This window comes from Hylaeus anthracinus, unplaced genomic scaffold, assembly GCF_026225885.1.
Source record: "Hylaeus anthracinus isolate JK02 unplaced genomic scaffold, UHH_iyHylAnth1.0_haploid 12001, whole genome shotgun sequence".
NCBI classification, from domain to species: domain Eukaryota; kingdom Metazoa; phylum Arthropoda; class Insecta; order Hymenoptera; family Colletidae; genus Hylaeus; species Hylaeus anthracinus.
Genome location: NW_026534348.1, coordinates 13,512,615 through 13,535,744, shown reverse-complemented (window position 1 = coordinate 13,535,744; position 23,130 = coordinate 13,512,615). Strand labels below are relative to the sequence as shown.

The following is a 23,130-nucleotide window of genomic DNA, read 5'->3' as shown; positions in this document are numbered from 1 at the left end:
ATGTAGTATAATAAGTAATATATTATTATGTTACAGAATATTCGCTATGCACACATATATAAAATACTTGTCACAATTATTCTGGTGTATTATAATTCGCGTGATAAAAAAATTACGAGCATTTTATATATAATATATATATTATATATTATATATTATTGCATATGTTTTTAAACATAAATATGCGAAATAAAAAATGTATTTTTACAGTACTTTAGTTTCAAAACAAATTTCTGTCTAAGTCCCATTATTTTAATTATTTCCTATAAAAATATGCATTTGCATAAACTTCAGTCTAGTGGTAAGTGAAACAGATCAAAGAATAAGAAAATTGATCAGTTCTTTTTTTGTTTCATTTTGTAACATTAATAGTTAAATCGTTTTTTATTGCATCAATTACAGACTTATTTATTGCTAATATCCATGTTTATTCATAAAACATTCATAAAAATCAAACACAGTTCGAGTAAAGATGTCATGTCTATGACGAGGAAGGTTCTTCCTCATTTGATATTTTTTTTTTGTGACCCGGTCATCTAAAGTCGTTTGTCTAGGTTTGTCCTGTTCAGCCAACACTTGTTGATAGCAAGACATCGCATCACTGACACTTCATCTTGCCTTTGAACTTCCGTCAAAATTTAAATCATTTTGTACAAACTGAAGAAAAAAACTACCAAATACTACCGCGTAATACTGAAACAGCGTTAAGCGGGGTTTTACTGTACGTCTTTGAACTCTGCATGTATAATATTAGGTTGTCCCAAAAGTTTCTTTCGCTTTATTAATAAGTAATAAATGCACAATATTTTATGTTTTATGTTACATTACTGAATTGTGCACGATTCATTTTGCTCCATTACTGTTACAACATGAATATCTACGAAATTAGATTGTTTATTTATATAAATACGACCACATAAAATAATTGAGTGCATCTCGCGAAAGAAACTTTCGGGACAACCTAATATTTATGGCTATTATTGTAACAAATTTTACTTTATTATTACACGTATTTATCAGCAACTGTAATCTCAGCTTCCACGAAAATTAATTCCTCAATTTACCTTACTAGTAGCTTACTTTATAATCGTTATGTAATCTTAATCATTAATGTTATGAAAATATTTGCCGTCGATCCTTAGAACATACCAATAATTGAACAAGAGATCTACTAGTAAATCCGAAGAATGAACCGTATTGAAATGCTCGTTAAAATTAATGAAGCAATTCATTCTTTGTACAATTGTGTAGTTAGTAAGAACTTACCCGTATTCAACTAGATATGTGCAAATACATTTTATACGGTCTTATTAATAAATCTTACAAAATTACAGTGAATAAGAGGCTCACTAGAATATTGGCAAAAATTTTATCAGCATGTTCAACAAATTATACTGCTGATATAATCATCTCCAGTATGAAGTATATAATTAAACTGTGACCAACAATTTTCACAAATTTCCAAATTTACTCACTCGCTATGATATTTGATAATGTCCCGATTAATTGGATGACAATGAACCGTGGGTTTCTGTGACGTATCAAAGAGTCGTGCAGAATCCCCCCTTCTAGAAGAAGTGCTTTCCTGCGCACGTATAAAACCGGTGAAAGCGCCTGCCGGCCCTCCAGACCATCGCGTAGTACGACAACAGCAGGAGCTCCGACGAATATCGTCACAGCAGACTCAGATCAACAATTTACGATTTTTTATCGATCGAAAATTTGTTTAGCTCAGTCGAAAGTATTCGTTCACCAGTTACGCGTAATCGCTCGGGAGCCGGTACTCTTTCATGTCTGTCGGCTACTTGTGATTAGACTAGCATAGATCAGGAGTGACAATGAAGATGATAGTTGCCAGAACTCTGATCGTCGTGTCTCTAATCGGAACACAGGTGTTGGGATATCCTCCACAAGAGAGACTCATGCCTGGTAAGTGAATTTATTGTTTCTCAACGCTTTCAGAATACAATTCACATTTGGTACTCAGTGTTATTTTCTACTGCTACAAAGTGAACTAAGAGTTACTTCAAATTGATGTTATTGGATTAAAGTGTGTCATAATATAAAATTTTTATAAAATTACGACGTCTCTCTTGTGACAGTTTTTATAAAATTATCTTATATTGTTAAGTGTAGAAATTTTAAGTCATCTATGTCATTTTATTCGTTCTTGTCATTGTAATACGTAGTGACGCTGATGGTGTAGCAATAACAAATACGGAGCTATTCTGTGTGAAGATATGAATTAAAAATGTGGAATGAAATTTTGTCGTGCAAGGTTTCGATTTCGAGAAGATCAAATTTAAAGATTCACCAGACACGAGTACACTTGACTGACAGTGAGTCTTGACTTTTTGCATCTCGGTTCACCTATGCAACTTTTGCTTGATTTTGTGTACATAAAAGTGACCAAGACCGTAATTCAAAAACAAATGTGGGAAGAAATGTTCTAACCTCTGTTTATTTCATCAGGTGAAGTAAACGATGACTGGGATATAGTCTTCTTTACAAACAAACTGTGACATTAAGATTTATGATAAATATCGATAAATGAGCAGCCACTAGTTTATATTGACAATAAGTTAGCAGCAATAACAGGAAGCACGTTTACAAAACAAAAGACGGAGTAAAGTATCATCTTAGTCAAATGCATTCTCATGTGACAAGTTTTCAAAATTACTTTCCCTTACAATAAAACATTGCATTAGAAAATTTGATTCAACATTTTTGATTTGAGTTTTCATACAAAATTAGCCGCACGTGCTACAGCTACATATATCTCGCGGATTACTATATACATAACTAGTATTGCCTACCTGTCGCTGTTAGGTGAATATAACACTAGTGGTATCACCGTAGGAAGGGATTCCTTCCCCTTCCCATTTTCATCACTAGGGTTGGAAATTCCCAAAATTTTCACTTTTCTCATAAACGTAACGATATTATTTCCAAGCTTGTAAAATTCTCGCTCTCTCTTTCTTTATAATATAAAAAATATAATAATTATTTTAAATCAATTTCTTATTGTTGAGAACAGTAAGAAATTATTTAATGTCAACAAATTTGAGTAATTGTTGAAGTGGAAATAATGACGTTAGAAGTTTCGAGACATTAGCTTTCATCATATTTGTAAACAAAGTCACGTATCTATTTTAACTTGTATACCGTTGTTAACCCAAAAGAGACAAAAATAATGATCTCCATTGTTTAAGGTAATTCAACGTTGCTCTGCCAATTAATGTAGCATATTCCAAATCGGTTCTACTTAATCTAGATGCTTAAAGTTCTGAATACAAAGATTCCCTATGCCTTACACGTTCTGTCAATTATAAGCATTTGATTAGAGGTACATTGACACGTGTCAGAGAATCCTCCGCCTCGAGTTGACAGGAGTGCTGGATTATTCTTGATACCCTTTGTTATTTAAGTAACCCCATTTTCGCCTGGAGTGTAATCCGCATTCTAAGCGGATTGCACCACTAACGCGGATGAATCACCTCGATATTATCATCCTCAAAATACACTAATATTACAAAATCAAGAAATCACTTATCATTAACACTTTAGCTTGTCGGTTTCATTATTAATATATAGTAACAATCCCTTTATAGTTCCACGTTAGCAAATACCATCAGGTACATAAAAGGCGCTAATCCCGTAAAGTTTACTGCCTTCAGTCGCGGCAATTATTTCGCCAAGACCATCAATTTTCGCCAATTTTCTTCTTTCTCTTTCCCTTTCATGTCTCCTGTTCTACGTTTGCCTTCGTTCCAGACAACTATAGCCCTACCCGTTTTCCATCCTTCGTTTCTCTTTCTCTTTCACGAAAGTAGAACACTTCCTTCTACAGATGCTAATCATGGTAATCTCACAGTATGCCGTCCCTTCGGTACGTGACAACATTCAAAACTGTTACAGTACCTCGGAGACGTCGACATTTTCTTTGTCCTCCATTGATATGCTTTTTGCGTTGAACCTTGAACGTACGAACCAACACCGCTGGTACTCTATATTATTCTTTGTCGTACAAATAATTTCATCAAATTTATTCATGATTTTCCATTGTTGTGAAATTTTTTTCAATAGATTTCAACAGAATGGAATCATGTGAAAAGTGCATACAAATCCATTGTGAGCAGAGAAGTAAGTTATATGTAGATACGGTTGGAGAAATATTAAGCGTCGACGAAGGGTTCAACATTTCCATACACAGACAATGTTGAAACTGTATACATTAATTATCTATGCGTTCTCTTAAATACTCTATAAATGGGGGGAGGGTGTATTTTATTGAACATTCTCGTTGGTAATCGTGCCAGATTATCATTGATCCGCGAGGATTTACGGTTACGTTTGGATCCTTACAACACGCTTTTAATTGGCCTGGTTACCATCGAATCAAGGTTAAAAGTTCTTTTGAGAATGTTTAGTTTATTATCTTGCAACAAGGGCCTGCGGATCCATGTGTTCAGTAATTTCCTTAAGTTGCGCACGTTTGTTTAAAAATCAAGAAACAGCTCAGAATCAACTGTTCCGTAACTTCGTGTTCGAATGATTACGAATACACATATCACTGACGACATTATCTATCGTTATTTTTGTATCATTTGATAAGAAGTATTTTTTCAAAGAAATATCACGAATAAGAGTTCATGCGAGAATGAGGTATTTATGCAAATTCATACCTTTATATCTACAAATGAAAAACAAATACGTAAATTGAAATATGTTTTGTCTTCGAAATGTTGCAACCTATATTTTATTCGTTATATATTATATATTTATACATTTATAAACATCTTTGTATATTTGTATACTTTTACGCTTGCCATAAATGCATAAATATCTGCAGTCTAGCCATTATAAAGCATTTATACATACAGTCAATCATACGGATTGGTTTCGAAATTAGATTTTACACCAGAATGTGTTCTTTTGAAATGTATGATCGAGGAAAGACTAAAAGCTCCATGATCTTCTTTAATAAATAAATGAGAAATTTACTTCGGAAAGGCACAAAATTAATTCCTACGTCTAATGCTTTATAACAATATTACGTTAAATGAAAACTTTTTGAATAGTCTAGAAAGTTTACACGTGAAAATGGCATAAAATTACGAATAAATCATAATTTTAGACGGAAATAAAAATTTACAGTGACTTTCTCCGTCGAAACAATATTTCCAATTACTTCGCACAATCACAGGATTTCTATTGTGCTTCTAAGGGGTTCCGTAAACTGACACGTATTCTTTCGATGGACTTCCGGTTTCCAATTAACTCCGTATACAGTTAATTTATCGGTGGCCTAATCTGGCAGTCGATAGCACTTGCGTGCAAAGCTCCGATACGAAGAAATTGCGGCTACGTAAGTCGAGGAAGTTCTCAAGCAAACAAGTTCCGTTGTGTGTTTCACCTGGTTGCATTGGCAGCGTGCCGGCGGTGTTTGCTGGCCAGCAAGGACTGCGAGTGCATTTTTGCCAGGAAACATCGATCCCGAAGCAAGCAAGGGCGACGAGCACATTACGGACGCAAGCTCGGTGACTGGCGTTGGCGGAGAAACCAGCGATGGTGTGGGGCAATCAAGGATAATAATAATTCCTCCGCGGGCACACCGACTCAGGGATTACGTGCTGCACGTGATTCCACGTGCTTTTGCACGTGCTAACTGTAACCGATCAACACTAGAAAGAGAACGATCATGAGAGAAAGAAAGTCACGCTCATACGCCTTTCCTCGTACGGGTTAATACCGTCGAAGGAAAAGCATGACCGGTCACGTGCACGCGTCAGAGACTCGATTCGATTCACGCGACCGGTCGTCCTGTCAATTAACCACTGCGTCGTCTTCGCGTCTCTTGTATGTACAACATAGTAGTTCGCCACAATGCGACCTTCAAACCCGTTTTGCATTGGGGCACAGACGCACGTGTTCCCGGAGAAATGCATTTCGAATGGAAGTATAAGTGGCACGATATCTACTCGCACATGCAGAACCATCGGTCTGTAACTTCTGCAACAAACTCACATTGGTCAACCATCTATTGCTTGAATGTAGATGTCTTCAAGTTCTGTTTGTTTGTTAGTTCATTTATGTGAGTGCGTAGTCTTCCAAACTTGACTATATCTTTTTTCTAATCGTAAATGATTCCAAATTTCGAGAGGAAAGTACAAAATAAATTCATCCACAGATTCGACATCATGTTTCCTACGAAAGGAAGCAAAAATCTTCGGGAAATATACCAAATAAACGAGAAAGTATTAGGTTGTCCCAAATGTTTCTTTCGCTTTATTAATAAGTAATACATGGACAATATTTTATGTTTTATGTTATGTGTATTACTGAATTGTGCACGATTCATTTCGCTCCATTACTGTTACAACATGAATATCTATGAAATTAGATTGTTTATTTATATAAACACGACCACATAAAATAATTGAATGCAACTCGCGAAAGAAACTTTCGGGACAACCTAATACATCTGAGAAAGTTGATGTTGATGACCTGATGGTCGATGGGACGTAAAAATAAACTGATTAAGCAGAGATAAAGATCACAGGTTAAACGTGTTGCCAACCATGCCATTGTCGATTGGGATAAGTAAAAGTGAATTCAGAATTCACATCGATCGCAGCAGAAAAAATGTAGATTTCACCATTGATACTTGAAAGTAATTACAATTGACTACCATACAGTTGTAATCAACACTTGCGTCGACACACGTTTGCATCTTTGCTTACGCAGACGAACACGAAACATATACGTTGTACTCGGATTCTTTAAAAACATGATCAACTAATCCATCGATTACCGATAAGGAACTGAACGAAATACGTCAGAAACTACATGTTGGCGCGCGTTGATCCAGTAAGTTATTAGCGAAATCAAGGTACGTAAATGCACGGAAGTGAGTTTACCGTACATGAGCCTTCAGCGTTCTGGATATGCAAATCCGCTATTACTATTGCTCGCTTAAGACAGCACACCAAGGTTACGAGTACAGCAAGGTTATCTTCGAGTATTAATTTATACTTCGTGTTTATAATTTCGTATAATTGATACCGTTAGGTATTTTCAAGATATTCGATCGATTTCATTCATTTTTACATTATACGTAGGCACGTCCTCGTTTAGATTCAAGCACATCGTAACAATTCATTTCAAACGATATACTTTTCTAAACTTTTCTGCAAAACTTATTCACATTCGACGATATCCGACAGTTTGGATTTTAATTTCCAATTTAAATAGAAATTTATTCCTTCGTATCAAATAACTTTTGTACAAACATTTTCTTGATATCTTCATGTCCTCGTGAGACATTGCACCATTCCGTTTTAAACGAAACGCCTTGTATATTGTTACTACCCCCTTATTTCTAGCATCCACTTTCAGAAGATTTCAATAGAATGCGTATCGTACGGTTAATCAGAAATAGAAATTTATTACCGTGAAGCTCCGTTGGTCACGGGTTTATTACACTCTATATCCTTATCAGTGCACAGAAGTTTTGTAACGCACTTGTAAGTCTCGCGATTACGTGGAAAGTTGTACGAGAAAGCAGCAATATCTTCGGGTCATCTACTTTCCAAAGTTCTGTGATACCAAAGCGGGAGCCGTGATTCACTTTTAGGTCAGGCGAATTACGTCCGAGACGTAAGACTAAAAATTCGCAACGATCGCGAGCGCGCAGTGTCTGCGTTTAATTACCCGTGGACTTTTTATGAATAGCAATATCCAAAGCGACCAAATGAACTGTCGTAAGATCGCTATTCTCCCTGCTAGTGTTTTCGTGTCTGAAACATGATCTCGTGCCCAAGGGATTTTTCGAATGCATGGCAACGCTCTAAGCACTCTTATTGGCAGCAGCAGGAGTTGGTTTAAACACCAACTTTCTACCATACAGAAAATATTATTAGTTTCGACGTGACTCGGAGATTTACGAGGATATGAATGCGTACGTTTATTGTGCCGAACGTGAAAAAATCCCCAAAGGACCACGTGGATCGAATTTACTCCAGCAATTAACATTGTTCGGTTGTCGTAATTATAGTTTTATGGTGAGTTATAGCTTCGAGGTGGGAGTTGAATACAGGTTTGTTAGACACGATTGCTGATGTATTTTTTACCCTGTGGCATATACAAATATTAAATTGCAATTAAGCTGCCAGCGTCTATGTTACTGCCAAATGACTACACTTCTTCTCATTCCTTTTCATTGTTTCTTGAGAAACTACGCCAAAGAACTGATCCACAATTCTGTGGCGAAAAGAAACCGTTGGAATAACGGAATTTCAGCACTGTTGTTTCAATTGCATCACTCTAAGTGCCATTGTAACTATACTATGCAATGGGTAAAATACTGAATTCAAACGTGTGAATTTAATTTGTGATTTGTATAAAGAATTGAATACAATTGTAGTTATCCTTGTTCCATACTAAGAATGAGCATGGAACTCCTGGAATCTCAAAGGAAGTACTTTGAAACAATTTGCCAAATCGTATTTATTTAATCTTTCCAGAATACATAATAGAATAATGCGTTTCGATCTTTACATTAGATCCTTTTCAGAAATTCTTTTATATCAAAATAATAAATCAAATTTATGATGGTGAATATAGCAATAGCACACTTAGGAAAAACTTGAATTACTTTTTATCATATGCAAGCATTCATAACGTTTAAATAAATTAAGACAACGTTTTGTAAATTTATCTTACAAGTATTTGACGTTTATTAATTTTGAAGTGCAAATCTTTCAATTATCGTTTAGTATACACCTACGGAGCAGCTGAGACAGCTACGGTAGAATTTCTGATAAAATCTCTGCACGTACAGACCTTTAACACGTGGTAAGATGAAACGCTGCCTAGTTAACAGGTTATTTCTCCCAATCTAAGCAGAAAATGCCATTTTAAGATTTTGTTGCTGATACTCGCAGAAGTACGAGCTTATTCGGGCATCATTTACGCAAATGAAAATTACTTTATACGTAATATTTTAAATCAGTACTTTAGATTAAATGCATCTGTCATTTAATAATTGTTGGTATTTCGTATAACTCTCACATCAATCTCTAACATTAATTTATCACCGGACAGATATATTAATGAATTCCATCGGAAGCTAAATAAGAAGAACTAACTTGAAGGTACACTGGCCTCAAAAATACTTGTCTATACTACTACAAGTACGATGGAGTAATCGCCAATCAACTTGTGCACTCAACCGCATTCTACCAATCGGAAGTCGAAACGTGCCAATGCATTTGTGGTTGTATGAACAAGTTTTTTTGAGGCTCGGTTACATTGCGATACGAGTACATGCTTAAGGAAATACAATGAACTTTTTTATAAGTGAACACGACTTCAACTTTCTTTTAAACGGAAGATGCCGAAAAGACGGTATGATCAAAATCGTACATAATAGTTTCTAACTTGCAATTTTTTAATTTTCGAAATTGGCTAACACATACAAATGTAACTAATTAGAACAATTCTTTCTATTACTATATAGCATAACAACTGCAGTATTACGTATATCTTTCTTGGATCATTTTAAATATACAACTTACCTCATTTAATAAATTGCACATATTACTCAGAATAGACAATAGAATAATGAATATTATTTATTTATTAGATTGAATCACTTACAAAAAATTAAAAATTAAAAATTAAGATTTCATCTCGAAAGAGGCGCTTCATACAATTATGATAGAACTTCACTTAGGTAAGTTCGTTTAATCATATAAAAACAGTCTATAATTCAGAAGATGCCTATAATATGTTTCAGAGAAATTCTCGGTTTTGTTTAGAGGATAAGAGCCCCCTTCGGAGTGTTTGAAAATCTGTGATCTAGATAAAAGTGTGCCCAAACGCTGGCCACCGTTTCAAACGAAAGCGTAGCGGTCGGTTTTTTCTCGTTCGTCTTTTACGATTGTCGAGCGGCACGGGTTCAGGTAGACCTGATTTCCGTCGAGCCATAAACGCGTTGATACTGTTGCACCTTTATGCAGAATTCACGTGCACGAGAGCGTGGCAGCCGGTGCGCTGTCCGATGCACGTGACGAGAGGCGCATTGCGCCGGGCACAGTCACGTGCACCAGCCGAGCACTCTGTCTCGCTAAGGTAAGGGAATGTACAGATTTGTCAGTGTGTTCGACGCATACGATGAAATATACATGAATCATATAAGACGTTCATACGTTCATCGGTTTTGGTAACATCGTTCCGCTACCTTTGTCTCAGGTGGTTGAAGCTTTGTACAAAAAAAAAAACAGTTTGAGAAAAAATATGTGAAGGATGAATTTCTTGTATTCACATACCAGTAGGTAACAGATTCGAGTCTATGCTGGTATCTAATACACATACACACGCACATACAACATATCAATTTAAAAGTTACGACACGTTTTATTTATAATAAAACGGTTAGTTTGATCGAACGTACAATATTATCTAAAAATACTCTTTATTTTGTTACTGCCAGTGGGCGTAATTCTGCTGTGATTTTTCACGTGTGTCAGGTTATGCATACTGACAAGTAATAGAATTGGAACAAGCGTAATATCTCGCATAAGTCAACGTTTTACCCCGTAGCAAACAATCGCGACCTCGTTACTTTTTATTTTAATATATAGTACACACCCGAGGAAATAAGTGTGTTGCTGGTATGGACACGGAAACAGTTGAATTATTGCACGTTTCATTTTTTAACAAATCTTTGCGTACTTATTGCGTACATACAGCGATGTTACGTATATGTATATTTATAAGTACGGCTACAGTCCAGCGAGGTTTTAGAACGGTTGATATTGTCAAGCTGGATCATTCTCTAGGTCAGCCTTACTCTACACTTAATGGGTAATCACGTTTATTGGCCGCTAATAAACCAGAAAACGATTAACTCCTTACCGTAGAAAATCCGGTTCTGTTTTGCTACGTTGAATTTAATACACCATTTATGGCCTGATAATTTATTTACAAGAAACGAATGTCGATATTCGATTTAAAGAGGATCAATGTGCCAAATTATTATTTAAAAATGTCAAACTCACTTTTACTTGAGTACTGATTAACACTTTTTTATCGTGCCGCTACCTATCATATCCTATAACGTTATTTATTATTGGTATCAATGACAGTCATTATATTATGCTTATGTCAGAGGTGTCCAGGTTAAGCTCCTAGAAATCTAAATTATGACATATTTGTCATACTACTTATTGAAATGGTAGGGTATTCTCTGCTTCATTGGTCGTAATTCAGATTTCAGGGAGCTTAACTTGGAAACCTCTGACTTGCGTCATTGCGCCATATGCAAAGATATTTATATCGAATTCAAAAGAAAATGATCATTTTTGCTGTAATAAATAAAAGGATATTTTTATTTATAACAATAGGTGGTCCTTGAACTTATAACACATCTTCAGTAAACATAGTAATACAATTCTTTATATAAATTAGCATTAAATTTTTTTTTTATATCTCATTATTTCATTTTTTCGTAATGCATGACTCAATATTGTTGAGAGTGAAATGTGAATATTTTTTACTCAATATTTAACTAACGTTATTAGGTGTCATTACATTCGCTTATTTTCCACTTTTCCACAACAATAGACTTGACCAAGTTCGTTTTCTTAACAAACACCTCGCAAATCTATGGTCGAGTGTTGAAAATCTGATTTTTATAGAGTTCGTTGCTGCTGTTTTTTTTTTTTGTCGCATTCACAAGTACTCGTTTAAGGTATACTTCTTCCGAAAAAATTCGTGTTGTCAGTGTTCCAAGAGTTATCGACTTGTCCATAGTTGTCTTCCATAGAGCACATGAATTTTGTGCAGACGTCGATTGAAACCGTGAAACCGTGCGGGTGAAACCATGAAGTTTCGTAACATTCGCACGTATCAAATGCTAAATGGAATAGAAACACGCGATCTAAAAGACGCAGACGGACGTCGATCGACGAGTTTCGTTTCAACGTTTCCCATTCCTGGCGACGAGAATGCGCAGACAGCCTGCTAGAATAAAAAAGAAAGACTGTCGTAAGATAGGTTTTACAACACTTCTCTTCGAGTGAAATTGAGAGATTACGTGCATCTCCTTGTTCGTCCTTGCGCACTTAGGTGTTCGCGAACTTCCTGTATCGATGCGATTCCTCTGTTGTACATTAGAGTCGGTGAGCTAAAACCACCATTTTTCAAACTTTCCATGAAACAAGTTTCTTTCATTTTCCTTGTACGGTCACTTCGAATAGAAAGGCACTTTTGTGCTGAGTAAACGTATAATTGCAATTCTTTCACTATGATTTTTCCTGGAATTTTATCGATCCTGTCAATAAGGAATGCTAAGTGGAGAAGTATTTTCACTTATTATTTTCTATGTCTCTTGGAAAATAAGTTATACAATCATTGATGGCGCGAGTTGAATAACCTAGCTAGTCAACTTTGTGTTTGGGACTAGTTTTAAAACTTCAACTCGTTGACTGCCATGATGGTCATTGATAACTAGCACACTAGTCCTACAAGGTGTTGCGGATAGCGTGGTTGTTCCAATTACTAATAATGGTATAAAGTAATAATAAGAAGAATATTACCATTTTGTGCACGGTAGTGCAAATCTTGAGGACATCCTTGGACACGAAAAACATGCATGGCATTTCAACGTGCTGTATCTGTACAAATACACTTACATTTACTGCGTGTATTGCACGTAATGTGGTTGTTTCTATAATTTGGATATTTTTGAATACATCGCATGCTACCATTTATAAACATGTCGCTGCTACGACATCATTCGGTATTGTCGGTAACTGGTTTCGAAGTTCGAGCACAGTCAACAAGTTGATATTCCGGGTCGAAGGATCACCACTCGTGCATGTCGGCTTCTATATTCCAGTCATCCTTGAACGTAAAGATGCAGTCACGCTTAGCTTACAGTTAGTAGGCGAACAAAGAGGGAGAGACAATGAGTAATCTCTCGGGCATTCGAAAAATTCACACCCACGCTCTCCCTTATCTTTGTCGCCGATTGTTTTGCTTTAACCTTTGTCCGAGTAAATAGTTATACGATGGAGAGATTGCAACACTGTTTGTCGGTGTGCACAGATAAAACTTTTAATGAGCACCTCTACGTGATTCTCGTTTTATGTCACATTTTACACTTTCGCTTAATTAAATTTAACGAGCCCGACATAAGGAAGGAGATTAAAAATCATAATATCCGAATATAATATTCCATTACATCTTTTTGCTGGTAATTAAGATTACGAAAGCGGAGAAAGTGAATCTGTGCTGCAAGATTATTTACGGTTTACAGTGCGGCGTACGCATCTCGAATTACAAAATCGACAGCTTTCCGAATTGTGCTGTCTCATTACGGACACCCAGAATTAACCCGTCATTGCATTCGGCTGCATATATCCGCAACATTCCAATATTTCTTAATGTAGCGAACAATTACACCCTCGAAAATAATAAGGAACAATACGAAATAATAAAGAATTTAAGAAAAATAATAAAAATGCAAAAATATACAACAAACATAAAGACACGTTTACAGTAAATCATCGTAATAGTATACGAGAAAATATGCCATATTAAGGCCAGTGACAAGCGTGTCGAATTACAAGTTAAAGCTTTGACGGTATGACATGATTTATAATGTTGTATATACTGTGGTACATAGTGTATTTACATTGAACAAGAACCAGCATAACGTGTTACGCGGTTTAATTGTGAACTAATTAATCAATTAGTAATGACGATCGATAAAAAACGAGAAATTGGGTACGAACGGCGCGTAATCAGGAGGGCAAACAATTAAATGACCTGAAACGGGCCGCGCATTTTTTTTTACGTAAGAGTGCATTTTTCCTGGTGAACGAAGGTAAACGTTTGCGATACCTTAACCGGTGGAAAATTGTCTCTTATTTCTCAATTAAGAAAGAAACGGTTTAAAGTGTATCGCGCCGCTCGGTCTCTTTTTACTGGCGAAGGCTTTCGATATTGGGACAGTGAGAGGAGGGAAGAAACGGTGAGAGGTGATGAATGTCCACGAAATGATATGGGCAGGCCTAAGAGCCATTCCACATGTCGTTGACTGAAACGACCACATAAATTCGTCGACATAGTATAAATACGTGTGTCAAGGCGTTGCGACTGCACATACTTAACCCTTTGATTACGCGGCGATTTTTGCTAGAAATTCAAAGGTTCAGATAATAACGAACGAATAAACAGCAATTTTTTTTGGACAAAGAAATATATTCACTCTGTAACATTGTTCATTCTGTTCTATGATCTTTCTCGATATTTTGGGCAAATCCATGATTCTGTGTTTGTAGAAATCCTCATCAAATTAGTAACTGACCGAACTGCAAAGAGACAACCATCACCACTAACCGTACGAACTTCTTGACCAATCTAATCATTTTTAATGCAGAAAATTTATTATCCAATGCAATATCATAAAATTCCATACCTAGCAGAATAATAACAACGAAATCCTCGCCTCATAAATTACACCTTTCGAAAGTGTGTAGAATCCGCTTACACACTTTTCGTGCTCGGTGTGCATCTTCCGAAACATTGCATTCGGTATGCATCGTTTTAATCGTTACATTTATCACGTATCCAGATTAATAACTGCATCAGAGATTGGCCAAAGCTGTCAGTTGTTCGTCCGATGTTTGAATGCGCTCCTCGGTTTCGTAAGAAATTATTCCCGCGCATTGGCGCCTCTGTGTGCAAACGCAATTGTTCGAGATGCATAATAGTCGGCCACTGAAGAAACGCTATGATAGAAATCTAAGAATCCGTTTATACGGGTCGTTCGTGATTAAAGGATAAGATTAACGGCAACGTTCCAAGCGGGCACAATGACTGGAATCGTTTTACCATGGTCTTCGTCACGAGACGTAGCGGTGGCAAAGATACGTGCCGCGGTTTCATGCAAACGCGGCAACGTGTCAAGATAATCACGAATACACTTGCAACTGCATCTACTCCCAAGAAACCAGATTCCCTTGATCTTGCGCGCCGAGAGAATTATTCCACACCGCAACACGTTGTGGCGCGAAACTATAAAAATAATCGCGCTCTCTTACATATTGCCCTAACACCACTACCGGATAGCATTACACCCACGATTGGTTTGGTTAGCACCACCTTCTCGTTGCTATCAGAACATTCCTTTCATTCTGACACCATTTCTCTTGTCAACGATATCGTAGTAATACTAAGTAATAGTAAGTACTTTTGCTTTTTATAAATTGATATAAATATTGAAAATAAGTTGTTGGTTACGAATAGACTGCGGATGTTCATGCGCTTAAAATATGTCGAAATATACAATTGACACGATGTGAAAGAACCAAACTGTTATCACAGGAGTAAATTACTACGCGAGTATGCAGAATATACATAGCTAGTAGCTCTTAAAATGAAATTTATGCATTTTTCGTCGCTATTATTTATGCAACTTATGACCAGTCGCAAGTCATGGTTTAGCTTTTAAGGTTTTAGCTTTATATGCCGTATCAAGCTTGATCGATCGTAAATTCGAGCATAATCGTGAAAGTGGGTACGAAAGAACGACTTTTATTCCGAAAACCGGAACGTCAACAGAAGAAGAGAAGAAAAGAAAAGAGGGGGGTGGGAGGAATTGCTTAGACTGGAAAGTTAGAGATCGTGGAGTCACGATTTTACCATAAAAATATTGGTCTCCAGCTTCTTTATACATTCTACCAGATCGTTTCGTATATATTATACGGGGTATGTTCAACATGTCTAAAACCTGAGCTGAAAGTTAACGAAATGTGTTTAATAGACACGAATTGGTAAATGTTATTTCCAAGTCATAGATAGTTTCAATTTAATGTGTTGTTATCGAGCAATCAGTACACGGTACGGAGAAACTAACATTGAAAATTTCCAGCAGAAAGTGACTTCATAAAACTATAAAACCGATTATCACTTCATATTCATTCTGTCTGTTATAGTTTTTGCTGCATTTGCGTTTTTGTTGTTGCATCATGAAAGTTATAGTGTGACAGGACGTGTTTCTATTTCGATGACAAAAACTTTGAGCGCCCACTCTTAATAAAATCTTTTTATTAATCTTCAAATATTTCCTATATATCGTAACATATTTTGCATAATTAGATACTTCTCTAGGCGTGTTCAGTTCGCCATTAGACGATTAATGTTCATTGAAACGTGCAATATAATTACATTTATATATTATTGCTTATTTAATTAGCTATTACTTATGTATGCAAATTTTCTGAGCTAGTAGAAAGTGAAATGAAAACTCTAACTGATATCGATTAATAAGTATGAAGGTACGATTTGAGTAGAAACTGTTTAGAATTTTTATTTGCCAATTTTGAATTTGACATTTGAAATGTTATTGTGATCGACAGCAAGGGAGATAAAAAAAATCGAGCATTAGAACGCATCGACAGCGTCAACTGCGATTTACGTGCATTCGAATGCGGCGATCCACAGTTCTCAGGTGCTTCTAATTGGATTGTACGAGAATAACGACCCGACTCGTAACGAGTATCGCTCACGTGAGAAGATGGTAACGCAGCTTAGCCGGTGCTTGAGGTGCAGCGATGAGTTCCATACGCTCACGATAACATTCTCGGTGTATCTACAGGAGTCCGAGACTGTCGTGAACTTTAGCACGAGTTTAGTCCTTGAGTTGAGATGCAGCTCGATGCATCATGCCGTGCTGAGTATCTTGCACCTAGCTCTCGTGACTCGATCGGCTGACCGTTGGAAAAAGTCATTGTGATGCACGATGTTACTTTTCCTTTTTCTCCCTAGAAGACCATAAAACAGGTCTGTAATTAACTTCCTTAGGCTATCACGTAATCCCTTCGATCATATATCGCAAGAAAATACGCATTGGCTTGACATACGTCTCCTATTGTCGTCCTCAATTTCCTTCTAATTGGTTAATGATACTTTTGTAATCATCACTTCGTATAAAGACAGCCACTGCCAGTTCAACAAATTCACATTCAGAATTGTTCAGACCTATCCATTCTTGCGTAACTCAAATTTTCTGCCGTATGACGCAACGAATGCAACGGATTATATATTTTTTTAATAATCGATAATATGATTTATATTTTACAACATAAAAATAAAACCAGTACATATTTATATTCAAATTAAAAGTCCATGAACTCTTAAATTAATCATGATTATGAACAACTTTATAGCACTATGTTATTTAGCATTCTTCACCCGCGTACATGTAAAATGTTGCCAGAAATGTTCATAATTGTGTAATTCATTGAGATCGTGTGTAACTTCTGATTACAGCAGTAGAAAGAAAATGTTTTGTATTATTTATTAATCACACAGTACCATGATACGTATATATAGGGGGTCACGTGACTTACGTAGGCCTTTTAAAAGTGCCATGCACTTTTGCATGATAGACCTTGAGTCGACGAGTCCCTGGAATGCAATTCACCGGGCATTGTTCGTGACTCGTGCTGTCCGCCGACGTAAACTTTACTCGAATATACAGTCGCTCCTTTTCTTTCCCCTATCCACTAACCACTTTCACACTTGTCGATTAACAACTTGACGCAGACACGAAAAACTAATCATTTTTCTAGTGGAAACACAGCAAAAATATCATGTTCCTGTCGTAAACTTCTATGCATGTATATAGTTTGCAACGTCACACAGTTAATAGATAACATAAAACGTTTGTGCACATAACAGTTACTTTTCATAGTTTTTCAACGAGGAAGGAGTTTATTACTCCACTTGTACTTCCTAGATGTATCTACGACCAGCAGTTGATCCTGCTGTGTTTAAACAGATTATATACATATGTACATCTATTCCACATAAATATTAAATGAAAATACTTGGTATTTCTAACAAGTACTTTCTATCTGCACGCATACTTATTTCTGGCAAATGTTCTGTTTCTGTACAGTTTCGTGGAAGTTACTCAGCTTTCTAGTTTCCACGAAAACATTTATTTTTTGATTCCACGCCCAATGTTTCATGTTTCTCATCGTTCTTGCATCGTTTCAACGGTCGAAAAGTGAACGCAAAAACATTTATGCTTGAAGAATGACTTCGGTCTAGCTCGGTCAGGCCGAACCTCGACGAGTCGCTGTCAGTGCACAGACGTGTTCTATAGAAACAAACTACGGGGAATGTGCCTGAATTATTTACGTAATATACACGTAACTATGATATTATTTATATTTTGGTGTTACTTTTCGTCGAAATGGTAGATCATTGACACGCTCCGGAGGTAATCACGAATTGGCGCAATATAAAACTGAGTTTACCGACGCAGTGAATTAAAGTAACGATTTCTTAGCGCTATAGAGTATCGTTTATACGTGACTGTGCTTGCAATTACAGGTAGCTTGTTCGGTGGCTTGTGTTCGCGTTTGATTTTATACCGGTTACCCTCGTCCGGCGCACTTCTCTGAAAAGCAAAACAAGCGTCATAACCGTCGCTGCAGAATCCGTTCAGACGTCTAAAATGCGGCACCGTTTCGCAGAAACCGCTAGTCACGTTTGATGTCACTGCTCTCGGTTTTTTGATTTAGCAACATCGAGCATGCTGCTTTTTATTCGTGAAACGCGTGCCCATTATTACGAAAGTGGCTGAAGTTTCTGTGCCGATCGAGCGACCCAACTTTTTCTTTCTATCAGTCTTAATCAGTCGTCAGTCGATTCTTAATTTATTCATTATTGTGTTTCTTTTCTATTTGTGTCGTACTGAGGTTTTGGTTGAGAGAAGTCACGTGTTATATTATGAATGTTGGTTCTTTTCTCTACGTGAATATTTATATTTCTGTTTAACTCGTATTGTAAACTCACCTATACCATTATTATTGCACCAGCGCACACTCAATCCACCGCTGTATTCCATGTACTAAATAAATAACATCATTATAGTATTCGTAATGAATGTGCAAACAGGCATTTCACACAACCAACAGAATGTGTATAAAATCGAAATCACGGCAATCTTTCCGAGAGCAAGAAGCATTTAGCACTTTGAGCAGTTATTTGAACAGCTTCACAAGTCTCGTAAAACATGCCATACCTTTGAGTTTCACCTTAACTCGTCGTAAGTACGGCATTTCATAAATTCAACCACAGTTTGGCCAACGATTGAATTTCGCTGCAATACCATGTCGGCGGTTCTCCAAACCGTGGCTGTCTTGCGTTAGTCGCGTTGCATTTTCAGACACTCATAAATAAGGAATGTGATCAGTTTGTTCAAATTTCAACGTTTCGAGCAGTTTATCATAACACTTAAAAGTTGATGATGTCGATTGGTTTAAAACTAATTACATTTACCAACAGTGCAACATAGCAGCCATCTTTAAAGACCCGATGGACAACGTGAATTAAAAAAACCCTATTCGAAAAAGAGGAAGAGAATAAAATAAAAACACAAGCATAGCATGGAATTTGGCTAAATGGTAGTTATATTTTATTTAGAATTACCAGAGGGCTGGCGTGTAAACGACTCGTTAATATTCCTAAGTGATCAGCTGAAAAACGTGTTTGCCCATAATGTGTTGAATTTCATGACAGCTCAATTTGTTAATCAAGGGAAAATACTTTCTGATACGCTTAGGCTGGTTGACACGTGCCCAGCTGGCACGTGCAGTTCCTAGTATACAATCAAAGTGAAGGTTTCGAGCGACAGCGCAGCAACGGTATCCACGTGCTGAAAATATAATCACGTCGGATGCAAAGCTCCGGTAACGTAATATAAACGGCGTTGTTGTTGAAATTGAACGAAATCGACTGCTGGTATAATTAGGTAACCGCCTCGCACGCCACCGGAATAATTACACTCGAAAATAATGCCGCGCACCTGATTTTAAAACGATCGTATCGGAAGCCTCATTTACATAAATAGTCGTGCACTTCGTATCACTTTGCTCGTTGGCGGCGAATAACGCGACACGATCACCGTTTAACGCGGAATCTTAAAAAAAGTTGACGATACTATCGATAATCGACACGCGATAAACCAATACACGCGACAGTTTACATTTATTATAGACTTTGAAGATTATAGATGGCGAACCTGCCGACGTTATTGAGTGGTTGGAGTTGCTACTCTGGAAAAGTGGAAATGGATGTTCATTTGTCTCGGGTGATTTGAAATTTATTAACCGTTTCTGGAGGGCTTCCAGGTAACCTTCATATGACGTGAAATTTATACGACGCGATTTCAATTTAACGCACTTCATAACTTGAAGGAATTCTTCCTCTTTTATTTATAGTCGCATTATCCACTTTATAGAGTTCTTCTTCATGAAATTTCCCACATGATAAAATGATTCTTTTTTGTATAGATTAATATATTATACCTAATAAGTGCCCTTAAAGTTCACCTTATAATTTTCAATTGATTTTTAACTTGTGTGTTTTAAATTCGCAATCTTAGATTCGAATCATTCATGGTCTGAGTATATTAATAACATTCTCGACGCTAATAATTGTTCATTACAAGCGGAAGGCGCCTTACGTGTCTTTCACAGAGCAAAATTGATTAAAGGGTAATTTTCTCACGCGAGCTGTCTTGTAATCCCCTTGCTCTCGTGAGCATAAGATCTATGCGAGTGGTATAATGAACCCCTGCAATTTCTACAGGAACGACAGCGTTCGCATTACAGTTAATACACACGTGTGCATAGTCCAACATCGTTTTTATCCAAGGTGTTGCGCTCACTGCGACTCTCGCATTGTCCGTGTTGTTTATCTGGGCTGATTAACAACCTTTTTTTCGTAAGTCTGGCCCCTTATGAAACCTGAAAGAAAATCAATCGTTAGTTTAACGTCGTTTCGTTTCAATAAAAGCAGCACGCAGCCCCGGATTTGTCTTGCGTGTATAGCGCGTTTCACTTTGCACGATCGGTTGACGCGATTAGTCCTCGGGCAACGTTTAATTCGACTCCGATTTCGTTCAGGGCAATATTTTATCGTTCAGCGACGTATCGAACAGTTGCACACGAATCTGGATCACCGATCATTTTCCGCAGCCATTCTGCGAGCTCCGATTGGAAGAGATTTGCATTCCTTCGCTGGAATTACCGACGAAACGAATCCGAGAAGAATAGATGTGCATAGTTTTGCTGGAGGCTGTGCGGCGGACTTCCGGGTACATTATGGTTCTGGTGTAATCAAAATTTCACGACGGAGAATTTATATGCTTCTTCAGGTGGATCGAGCGTAGATTCGCGAGATTCTTCCGCGTCGATGAATTAGACTTTTTGATACAGTCGACGTAATGTTAATTAGTTTTGGAGCAGTCTAGAAATATAATCTCACTTCCTAACGTTTCGAAATAATAAAGTTATCCCCCTTCGGGAGACTAGGTCTAATCCAAAAATTGTGAATGAGAACAAAGTGGAGAAACGTATCTTTGACCTTAACCTGTATAGGAGAAAGTTATCTGATTTGGATCACTTGGACTACTTTAGATCCACTGAACAATGAATAGCGTAGATTGAAACTAAATTTTTCTCTTTGTTTTGACACATTCGCGACCGCTTCAAATTATGTTCCTGGTTATGAAACATTTATAAAAATCTTTTCATTCTATACAGTACATATTTTCAACGTTTATATTCGAAAACATATTTTGTAATTTTTATCTTCGCCCTAAAGATACGAATTCGCGATGCCGAGTTTCAGAATTTTATTATTTTCGTCAGTATTCGGTATTAGAAACGTAAAGTATTTGCCAGTCGCGAATGTGTTAAATTCTTTAAGGCATATGCAAAGATAGAAACGAATAAGTATCTTCATTGAAATGTATGTGTTCTTCTATGAGACTGCTCCCAATTGGAGAAGAAAGAATCGATATCTGTTATTTACGATAGTACTAAACTATCACATTTTATAGGGATAATAAAACAGTATTCATCGATTAGACGTCTAGAAGTATGACGTTCGTATTGAGTAATCGATGTTGCGCGAAATGAGGTGCAATTAAACGCCAGGAAAGAAACCTCGCCGAGGCAAAGGATAAAAGTCAATTGGAAATACACGCGATGCGAATTACGCGAAGAATTCTAATCCTCTTGCCACGACCGCGGAAACCAGATGGCACGGGGATAAGATTCGGTCTGTTCGTTCATTAACAGTAATCAGTTACGAAGCGTCGAAGAAAGCGGAATTCACGGGTTTATTGGGAATGCGCGAAGAATCCTGAATTCCGTGCAAATAGGGAAAGTGAAATTGAAATCATACGCTGTTACTCCACTTGTCGGTGCTCCTTTGCGTTGTGAGATTAAACGATTACACTTCGCGGAAATTTACCGTAGTCGAGCAATTTTGCCATGGATTCAGGTGATTACCGTAAGTCCTCGGAATATCTACCATTCTATAACGTTGAGGGAGTTGGGCAACATCGGGTGTACGCTTTACGTCTCTGTATCGTCCCAGTGATTTAATATTACGGATGATACGGTTCTCAGCTAATGGGACACAAAAGTCCCAAAAGTCCAAAAAGACACCTGTCGTTTATTAAGAAATTCTCAAGCCCCATTTTAGAAACTCTATTATGAAAGATGAGATATAAATAAAATATCTAAAATTACATAATTACTCTCGTTACTGTAGAATTGACCCGTTTTAAGAACATAATCATAAAGATATTGTGACACGTTACGATTAAAAGTTTGTAGTTACTTCACGCAATGTATCGATGTATTTTTCAGTTCGTTAATTAAAAACGTGATTTGATTCGTTCTTAGACCGTAAGAATTATTATTGTCAATTTAACCATATTTCCAAGATAGAGGAGAGCATGCAAATTTTTTTTAGCGATGTTCGTTCATGTGTACCGAATCGGAGAAACAGTTCGAAGGACCAATTGTTGCGTCATTATAGAGCAAGCGAAGTTTGGGTAGGAAACTTGAAACTTATGTAAACTGGAACTTGTGTAACACTTCGTGTAAAATAAACTGAGAATCACTGATCGATTGCACAGGATCTGCTTCAGTCGCTGTACAATGCGTGAACAATTATTGGAATACGAAAGAACAACGTCGTGTGCAAACACGAATGCGCTCGAAGGAAAATACTTATGTTTCCTAAGGG

At 36.9% G+C, this 23,130-nt stretch overlaps 1 protein-coding gene across 2 annotated transcripts in view; it reads left to right on the top strand.

Moving 5' to 3' along the window:
* The first annotated feature begins 1,646 nt into the window (after window positions 1–1,646).
* The window catches only part of LOC128890584 (uncharacterized), a 62,169-nt gene continuing 40,685 nt past the window's right edge, over window positions 1,647–23,130 (top strand). Inside the window, exon 1 of one of the 2 annotated variants that reach the window (XM_054149231.1) lies at window positions 1,647–1,929. In XM_054149231.1, coding sequence (XP_054005206.1) covers window positions 1,839–1,929 — 91 coding nt within the window. In that variant the 5' untranslated portion in view covers window positions 1,647–1,838. Of the gene's footprint in view, window positions 1,930–22,126; window positions 22,387–23,130 lie in introns of those variants that run through there. The other variant, XM_054149233.1, reaches the window with a different exon arrangement.